The 10,537-nt window shown below is 34.2% G+C and overlaps 1 protein-coding gene across 1 annotated transcript; it reads left to right on the top strand.

Annotated features, from left to right (window-relative positions):
- Nucleotides 1-8,250: 8,250 nt before the first annotated feature.
- On the top strand, nt 8,251-10,320 carry LOC142633027 (uncharacterized). The gene is made up of 2 exons (XM_075807314.1): nt 8,251-8,866; nt 9,041-10,320. The coding sequence occupies exons 1-2, from the start codon at nt 8,251-8,253 to the stop codon at nt 10,318-10,320; spliced, it is 1,896 nt and encodes a 631-aa protein (XP_075663429.1).
- Nucleotides 10,321-10,537: the final 217 nt, after the last annotated feature.

The raw sequence follows: 10,537 nt of genomic DNA, 5'->3' as shown, positions 1-10,537 counted from the left end.
AATCTAAATTAATATATATTACGACGACGAGTAATTGTTGCTTGGGTTTTATCAAATAAATAATCCTGATGACCCTGTAATGTGCATTAGAATAACAACGATTTTCTTATTATAAAAAGAGAAATAACTAGATAGCAAGTACCAATAAAACTACACATATATGATATATTGACAAGAGCTGTCTTAATGTTATTTTCTGTCTAATATGATTCATTCCAGAGTATGAAGAACCTTCTACAATTTGTAATTTAGTATCAAATTAATGAAAAAAAGAGCTGCTTTTTTATATGTTATTAATTACAAGACTATCTGCACATTTAAAACGAATCATTTAGTATACTTTTTTTATTTTATAGAATCAATTAGTATGCTGTTCAAGTAGAAAAAGATATAGTTCTTAAATCTTAAGAAAGCTGTTTGAGTTAGTTCTTAAAAAAATAAAAAAAAAATTGTCCCCAATGTAAAAGTTGAATAGGATGCTAAATCGGTGAGTGTAGGCTTTTAAAGGGATTCTAATTAACTGGTAGACAGTTAATATTATAGAAGAAATTGGAGAGTTAGTTCAAAATAACTTACACTGTAATATTTAATTTTGTTAAGGGTTTATAGTTGGGTAGTTCATGAGATAGCTAATTGGGGGCTTTGTCTTAATTTTTTTGTGGGTATCTTCTCAAAAAATAAAAATTTGGGTAATTACTAATTATGGCCTATTGGATGAGATTAATCTGAATTAGTTGAAAAAAAAAGGCTTTGACAAGAAAAGTTGTACATATTGGATGAGATTAATATTGTTGCCCTAGTACTCTTCAACTTTGCAACCATATATAACCCAATGAAATCTTATTCTGACTAAAATATTAATGGTCATTAACACTAAGAAAAAGGGGAAAACTTTTTCAAAGAAAGAGACTTAGGCTCAAAATCAAAGGATAAGATTATAATATTAGGCCTAATAATATCACCGGAGGTAGAATTAGAAATTTAAAGAAGAAAGCCACGGATGTTATTGGGCCTAATAATATGTGCCTTAATTTATACCTATATTATTAACATTTTTTTGGTAACTATTCTATGATAATAAAATATATGATTCCCTAACACTTTTCATTCTCTCATACAAAATTAGGGAGCTAGTGTTGTGCTTAAAAAAATGCATGTCCATGACACAGCTATACCAAGTAACTTCTTTATAATCAAGATCATATAGTGAACTCGAAAGAAGCAAAATTGGGTTCTTTTCAAACATAAATCTTACTCAATATGGCATATTAGCATATAATAATAATAATAATTATAATAATAATAATAATACTTATTATAATTCTCATTTTGGTTCTAGTCCTTTCCTGTCTGGGAAAGTTACAAGACCGGACCTAAGTCCTAGAGACTTTTTTTGCACTTACCTAGATACCCTACATTGTGTGATTGGTACCCACATAACACATGTCACAAACCCAACATCTTAAGCTTAAGATCGAATTATTAAGAAGCATTGAGAAAAGGGTTTTTTGAGATCCATGTTCTCTCTCTCTCTATGACTTAAGCATAAAACTTGATAAATTAAAAGAATGGCTAAATTGATTAACAAATGTAGGTCTCTCAGATTATATAATTCTAATGGGGAATCTATTTTCTTTGATGTGTTGAGATCTCATTGGCTGGTCATGCACAAATTAAGGAGGGTGTTCCAAAATTTCCAATTAACTATAGGAATTGAATTAGCAAAAGCAAATGATTATCTTACTAAAAACTGCGCTTTTGTTTTCTTGTTTCCCAGCTGAAATTAAAATAGAGTAGCTTAATTATCAGACATCATCATGTCTATAATTTTCTCATGGAAGCATGCAACTTTTGGCTAAAATTGGCATTTCGCAATTAAAATAGACAATACTTTCTACTATTAGAAAGAGCAATTTGCCCTTGTTTTTGGAACTACCAACATCGTGATCAATAGCCAAGTTGCATATAGAATTATCATGCCCTATATATCGAAGAACCCCAAACCCCAAAAAAGCATGCTAAATATTCACTACTTTTTATTTTTGAAAAACACACACACATACACACACACATATATAGGGGAAGGGAGATGAGATAAGTGAATACACTCACCCGCCAATATCAAAACTGCATGCGGCAGTTAGTGTCGCAGAGCAAATAATAAACCCTTTCTCAATAGCACACCTTACTGATATGGGACGACTCAACAATACTGAGTATTTTTTTAATATTCACTACTTTGTTATTGAAAATCATGCTTTCACATAATACATTAAATATGGACTTATTATATGAATGTGACATCAAAATTACAAATTAACCACTCATAATATATGGGGGCAAGACTTCTATCGAAACCAATTATGTGAATATATATAGAATTTAACTACGTAAAATTTTGTAAAAATTATATTAGAGGCCGAAAATCAGATTCCCCCCACGATATAAAAATTTCTAGAGAAGAACTATTTTCAATATGTGGCTGTGGCCTAACTTCTTAAGCAAAATAAAAGAAAGAACAAGAAAAAGCCTGTGAGGCATAATAGATAGCATTGTAGAAATTTCATGCTATTAAGCTCAACCATTTTGTGTGTTCTAACTAGCTTAATTGGTATAAAAAAAAAATTGCCGAATAAAAGATCTAAGGTTTAATGTCTACTTATTATCAAATGGTGTCTTAATTTAATGATAAAGATAAATCATCATAAGTGAACGTTATAAGTTGAACCCTTTTTTTTTTTAAATCCAACCATTTTGTGCCATGCATGCAGCATGTTGAATCGTGTCAACACCGAGTGATTAATTGAAGATTAATTCTTTTTTTATGTATAGAATTGTTAAAAATTGCACACACAGTTCAACTACATATTGACAAAGAACATGGGGATACTATAATATACGATGTACCCAATATATATAAACTTGCTTATCATGCACGTATATCATTCGATCTTGACTTCATATTCAATCAACTAGAAATCTAGTGATATTGACAAATATCCAATAAAATATTTAAACAGGCCAACTCAAAGGTTTAATGTCATAATCAAATAGTGCAATCTATTTCTGGAGCGCCATGTGGCTGCTAGAAACATGGGCTTATTACTATAAAGTTAATATACTAAATTAAATATTACTCTCTTTCCCCCCAACCTTATCTTCTGTTTGAGTAACTTTTAATTAAAGGAGTTTAGGAAATAAATAAAGGCACCCATCTTCATCAAACTTAGAGATATTTTACTTATATAATTATTAAAGGGTTGGATTCTTTATTAATTATATAATTATACTATGTCTTGAAGTGAAGTGAGAAGATTGGAGAATATAAGAGACGGTAGTAATAGAGAAGAGGAATATTAGAGATTAGAGATTAGGGATTACAATCAATGTAACATCCATTGTCTGAATCCTTAAAACTAAAAATTAAGGGAGAGAGATTAAAATGATAGTGTATAAAGAAATAGAAAAGTTTATTATTCTTGAATTAATATATATGCTTTAAAAATATAAAAAGTAAAATAAAAAACACAAAAAAAAAGTCCATTCCTTTTCAAATTTTCCCAAATTGAAAAAAAAAAAAAAAATTTGGAGGGGTTTCTTGTAGCTCTTAAATTTTTCTCCCTCTCCTTTAAAATATCAACAAAAGGGAATTGAATATTTGCCCTCATTTTCCTCTCCTTAGATTATACTCGATGAGACACGAAGGATTATACATGATGAGACATGAAGGATCTTGATAGTACTATAATAATAATTCTAGTTAGTAGTCGTAATTTGGAAACTTTTGATGAAAACAAATTAATGGCTGGGAGTGACATAATGGTACAGCTTGAAACCTGAGTTATACGTTATTCATCTTATTCAATTCCCTCACTTGTCTCCTTTTGTCTTATTGTTATGATTAATACAAACATAATTTACACATGACTTGACTTGAGTTCAGTAGTATTGTATACTGGAGTTATTAGAATGATGACACGTGTATTATCGCGCATTTTTAGCGCGATGATCATTCTATTAGTATAAGTGTTTGTGAGGTATGAAGGGCAAGGGTTGGGATTCTCTAGAAACGAGCTTCACACATATATATAATATAGACTTAGTTTAGATTAACTAGAGTAGAATTTCTATCTTATATTAAAAAAAGAAAACAAAATAATGATATGTGGCTAAAAGTATTTGCATGACACCTCCACAATGGGTTTAATGTATTAAAACATTGGACCCAAGCTTTATCTAGTTTAAATATTATTTAAATGAACAATAATGCAAACTATTATTGATATAATTACTTGATGGAAATAAGGATTGGAGCCATTCTAATTTCTAAGAGTTTCAGTTTCGAAATAAAGTTAATAATAGTCTTCTCCATTTTCAGCCATAAGGTTTCTGTTGACTACATATTCAAAGTTACCTGCCACTAATTATCCACTAGTGAGAGTGGTATAAATTTAATAACAGGTATATGCACTGTTGATGTATCTTTATAAGAAAAATAAAGGCGAAAAACCCATTTTAGTACCTATATTTTTACGTGATTTTCACTTTAATCCTTAATTTTTTTTCCACCGTTTTTAGTCCCTATCTTGGAAAACACGTCTCGTTATAGTCTCTTCCGTTACATCAAAGACCGAAATTGCACATGTGGCAAACGGAACTATTAAAATAATAATAATAAAATTTTATTTTGCATTAAAAAATGCCACTTCAGCATTTAAATTAAAAAATTAATTTATTAATTTTAACTAATTTAAAAAATTAAAAATAAAAAGAAAAACAAAAAATCACATGAATTTAGATCTAAGTGTGTCTTGAACAAGAACAACAAGAACACAAACTCACATCCAAGACCACAAACCCAAAAATTATTATAAAAAAAAATAAAAAACCAAACCCTGAGATCAAGAACAACAAGAACACAGTTCCAGATCTAAGAACAAAGAAAGAAAAAAACACCCACATACACACACTTTCTTTCCTTCACTCAAACTCACTCAAAAAAACAACACCCAGATCTAAAGTAGTGTCGATCCTGGTCCAATTCATTGGGTCAGGGCAAGGTGCAGTCCAACTCATCTGCGTTGAAGATCCAGAAGGTGTTCTGAGGGTTTCTAGTGAGGAAGAGTGTGAAGAAGATCGCGACGATCAGGAGAGAAGTCGATGAGGTGGAGAGACGGATCTTGAGGGAGGAGGCATTGGAATTGATGTAGAAGGACCCGAAGGAGAGGCTGAGGGTGAACGAGACGTTGATGAGCTTGCTCTTCAGGTTGGATTAGGTGAGAGGCGTCGATTCGAGGGTTAGGGATTGTCGGAAGAGTGTGATCAAGAGGGCGATCGCGTTGCAAGATTTTTTTGGACTTCATTGTTGCTAATGGACAAACCCTAACCCTAGGAGGTAAGGTTGATGAAGCTTCCTATTCCTCTGAAATTGGGGAAAAGGAAGGTAAAGTCTCTGAGTCTGAGGTTGAAATTTCTGGTGCTAATTGAGCTAAATTTGTATATGAGCTAAATTTTTTGGGTTTATTTTGTTTTTGTTTCCTAAGAAAATATAGGTTTATGGGTTTGTTGAAGATTGGATTGTTTACTATGTTTATGGGTTTGATTTGCTGGAGAATTCGGTGTTGTATAGTTGATTAGTTATTCAATTATGGACTTTGTGAAAATCATGTGGATTAGTGATTTGCTAGAGAATTTGATGTTGAAGGGTTGTTTGTTGGGTTTTTTTTATTTTTTAAATTTATGGGTTTGTGTTCTTGGATGTGGGTTTGTATTCTTGTTGTTCTTGTTCAAGACACACTTAGATCTCAATTTATATGATTTTTAGATTTTAATTCTGTTTTTAATTTTTTTATTTAGTTAAACGTAATAAATTTTTTTTTATTTAAATGCTGACGTGGCATTTTTTAATGCTAAATAACATTTTTTTTATTATTTTAATAGTTCCGTTTGCCACATGTGCAATTTTCATCTCTGATATAACGGCAAAAACTAAAACGAGACGCGTTTTCCAAGATAGGAACTAAAAACGGTGGAAAAAAAATTAGGGACCAAAGTGAAAATTGCATGAAAATGTAGGAACTAAAATAGGTTTTTCGCCAAAAATAAATAAATAATGGTTATATCTCTCTCTTTCTTTATTTGGGTCAAAATAAATGAGGTACTATTATTTTTTTTAAATCTTAACTGAAAGGCATGACACTACATATGTTTCTCATAGCTTATTTGCATAATATTCATCAAAACATATAATCTTTTGCAACTTTTAAATTAAATGTGAAAAAAAAAAACTAAATGCTGATTTATTTTAAAATAGTTAGTTTTGCTAACATTTTTAATATAAAAAAAAATTTTGAAACAAAAAACTAAAAGTTAAAATGATTTTCATTACGAATCTCATTAGTCATTCCCTTCCCTGTGGCTCTGGTTAGGGAAAAGTCCTTAATTATCTGATTTTTCTCTTTGAAACATCTGAAAGTTGGCCTAACCCTATTGGTACTCTTTTATATATATAACTCTATTGGTACTTATTCTGAAAGAATTGAGGCAATAGATCTTTTTTTTTTTTTTTTTTTTGAAAGTTGAGGCAATAGATCTTGTCTGGTTGTCAATTGAAAGAAGTCATCATCACTTTGATTGATGCTCCACCAATATTTATTACAATCATTTATCTGTAGAGTTTTTTTTTTTTTGTGTAGAAACCATATATTTGTAGAGTTAATGTGCAGAGTTACTAAAATATATATAAGGGAGGTTATCAAGAAAAATAAAATTATATATAATTCAGGAGATTGGATTTCCTGTTATTATTAACATTTAAAAAAAAATATTCATTAAGATATTTTACTATCTATTTAAATTAAAAAGTCTAAACCACTTTTTTTTTTCAGAATTAAAATCTAAACTTTCTCTAGTTGCTTTCAGCTCTATCTGTCTCTCTCACATCCGTAGATTAGGTAATTTTATTGTCCATAACTTAGCTAAACATACGAGACATGTCAATAGTAATTTTGTGTGGATGGAGAGTACTCCTTCTCATTTAACTGATGTACTCTTGGCTAATTTTGGCTAATTTTTCTTAATGTCAATTTTCTTTATTCTCAAAAAAAGAAAAATCTGAAGTACTCTTTTTTTAAACGGGAATCAACTTTTATTTCATTGTTGAATATGAATAGAAAATCTAAACTACTTAATACACAATTGAAGGATAAAGTTTTATAATAGAGTTAGGCAAAAACTTTGAAGAATCTTGACCACAACAAAATCATTATATAAAAGATGACACAATTCTTGATATATAGAGCTGAAATACATAAGAAATTAACAGATGCAAAACAATTTGTGAGATTCACTCCCTGAAAATTTATAAATTTCTAGATTTGGCGCCTGATTTAAAAAATGAAATAAAATTAGAATGGCTATTTTTTTATACCCATTAACATTTAAAAAATAAATAAATGGTGTGATTATTTTATAATTCTGCTCAAGAGTTATGAGATTGTATTTAACATTTCAATTAATCTTTCTACCATTTTAAATTCATTGTGTGGTTTTTAAACATAAGTCATTTTCTATCAATCTATTAAATTTGATTCGTTTGAATGCTGGACAATGCAGTTTTACATTTGTAACATCAATTGACTTGCCTATTTACATTAAGTATTAATGTATCATACTATAGTGTGAGGTTCCGAGGACCCGGGAACCCGAAGACCCGAAGAGAGGAAGGCCGACATACAGTAGGAAAGATGAAGCAAAGGAGTAAAGGAAATTACCTGGGAGTGCCCGAAGATGATGTGGCATGGGCATTGCTGACATAAAGGTGGCAAATATCCGAAGGTGGTAGGCTAAGTTAGAGAGATGCATTAAATGCCCGTCAACAACCATTCTGGCCGCATTAATTGGAAGGTATCAGATCAATCCGCTGCATTAATGTGGATATGACCTAAACAGTGTCGAATGCAAAGCTAGAACTCTGTACTATTACCGACGGACAGGTGTCAAAGGGAAAACATAGTAGATTGTAAGGTGTAGAGCCACGATGAAAAGAGCAAATAGTATAAATAAGGGTCGGGGCATTATAGATAAGGGCTTTTTGTTGTTGAACCCTCTCTACCAAATGTATTGTATGAGGACTTTTAAGTGAATAAAGAACCAGCAACGTTTTTAAGCTGGTTTTACGAATCTTTGGTCCTTACAATTGGCGCCGTCTGTGGGAACAACAACAGCGTAGCATATTCCATTTAGAAGTGTATGGCGGAGGTGTATTTGGAAGGGGAAGAATCAGTAAGCTCACGAGGCAGGGACGTAGCTGCAAGTCTCCAACGTGATAAGGGGAAAGGGCATACTTCGGGGGTGGTGAAGGCATATGATGGCGATCATAGGGCTGAGCAACGATCGTTAACTGAGGGGCATATGTCTCGCGACGACGTGTTGCGACAGATGCAATCTGAAATAGCGTATTTACGCAAGCGTGTGGATAGTAAGAAGCGGAGACGTAAGGATAATGCTAGCTCTTCCAGTGATAATTCGGAAGCGAACCCAGGAGGAATTCATCTCCCAGTGTTTGAGCCTACTCGAAGTATGACCCATGCTAGTGTTTCTTCGGGCGTTAGGGCAAAGCAGCTGAAAGTGACGAAGATGCCCGATACTGATGGAATATATCGCGAGGACGGGAGTGATGCAATGGGTCAAGCCCTGAGACAAATTGCCAAATCCCCTTTTGTGACAAGGATAAACAGAGCAAAGCTACCTCGAAGGTTTTCCCAACCCCTTTTTACTGTGTATAACGGGAGGACTGATCCTGTAGAGCACGTTAGTCATTTTTGTCAGAAGATGGCCGTTTATTCGAATAATGAGGCATTGATGTGTAGAGTTTTTCCCTCCAGTTTGGGGCCTGTGGCTATGAGGTGGTTTGATGCTTTGGCAGAGGGTTCCCTGAGGTCTTTTGAAGAATTGACTAGGGCATTTGGAGCAAGGTTCATAACTTGTACTAGAATTCCAAAACCTTTGGATGCTCTATTGTCTATGTCTATGAGGGAAGGTGAAACACTCAAAACCTATTCTGATCGATACTGGGAAACGTATAATGAAATCGATGGGGATGTGGAGAGTGTAGCTGTGAGAACTTTCAAGGTGGGTCTTCCCACGGAACATGGGTTAAGGAAGTCTTTGACAATGAAAGCTGCGGTAGACATGCGTCAGCTTATGGACCGGATAGATAAATATAAGCGGGTGGAAGAGGATCAGATGCAAAGTAAAGGCAAAATGAAAGGGTATTTAGAGAGGAAGGATCTTCGGGTGGAAGGGTTTCAAGGTATTCGGCCCAAACGAGACTTTACAAGCCATCCGAGGATCGCCGAGACTCCTCTAGTTAACTCACTATTTAAGGAGCCTGTGCATCACATACTGGAGAAAATTCGGCATGAGCCATATTTTAGGCCACCAAACAAAATGAGTGGCGATGCATCCACGAGGAACCAAAACCTCCACTGCCATTACCACCAGGACAAGGGACACACCACGGAGAAATGCCGGACGTTGCGTGACCATTTAAATCAATTGATTAGGGCCGGGAAGATCAATCACTTGTTGGCAAAGCCGAATGGGAATCAGGAACAACTAGATACTCGGAAATATTGGGGTCAGGCCCCTCAACCATCTTTAGGCACTATTAACGTTATCTTGACCCAGCCGAGAGGAGACTTTGGGAAATTTCCTCGGGTCATGACCGTTCAAAACAAGTGTGGGAATGAAGACGTGGAAGAGAATCATCAAACAAACAAAAGACTCAGATCCTCGGTGGCGCTTACTTTGGGTTTTTCTGATAAGGATAAAGAGGGAACGTTTCAACCCCATGATGATGCCTTGGTTGTCATGGTTCGTATTGGGGGATATGATGTGAAACGTGTATTGGTGGATGATGGAAGTGGTGCCGAGATTATGTATCCGGACCTATTCAATGGGTTAAAGTTGAAAGAGGAGGACTTGGAAAAATACGACCATCCCTTGGTTGGTTTTGATGGAAACCAGGTGATCCCACGAGGAATGATTAGGCTGCCCGTGCAGGTGGAAGGTTCCGTGGTACAGGTAAACTTCATAGTTGTTATGGCATATTCTCCATACACGGCCATTTTGGCTAGACCGTGGTTGCATGCAATGGAGGCAGTTTCATCAACTTTACATGTGATGGTGAAGTACCCTACAAGGGGAAGCGTGGGAGTGTTACATGGCAGTCAAATGATGGCTAGGCAATGTCTAATGTCTGCCACTACTCGCACAGGCCGGGGTTCGTTGGAGGGGGAAGTTCCTGAGACATCATAGCAATTAAAGGAGGCTGCTCGGGAAGTCGGCCCAGTTGAAGATGAAGGGTCTGCCGAGGAGCTAACCAGGGTAATTATTGGGGAAGATAAAGAGAAGTATTTTCAGGTCGGATCCAAGTTGCCGATACAGGAAAGAGAAGAGTTGATTCAATTCTTGCGAGATAACATTGATGTTTTTGCATGGACGACTTATGATGTACCAGGAATTAATCCAGAAG

Source organism: Castanea sativa, chromosome 4, assembly GCF_040712315.1.
Source record: "Castanea sativa cultivar Marrone di Chiusa Pesio chromosome 4, ASM4071231v1".
Taxonomy (NCBI): Eukaryota; Viridiplantae; Streptophyta; class Magnoliopsida; order Fagales; family Fagaceae; genus Castanea; species Castanea sativa.
Note: the sequence above shows the minus strand (reverse complement) of the source record. Positions and strands in the feature narration are given on the sequence as shown.

Coding starts and splice junctions, on each gene's coding strand:
- LOC142633027 (XM_075807314.1), top strand. CDS start 8,251: ATGGCGGAGGTGTATTTGGAAGGGGAAGAATCAGTAAGCTCACGAGGC. Junction 8,867..9,040: donor GAATAATGAGGCATTGATGT/GTAGAGTTTTTC, acceptor CTATGAGGGAAG/GTGAAACACTCAAAACCTAT.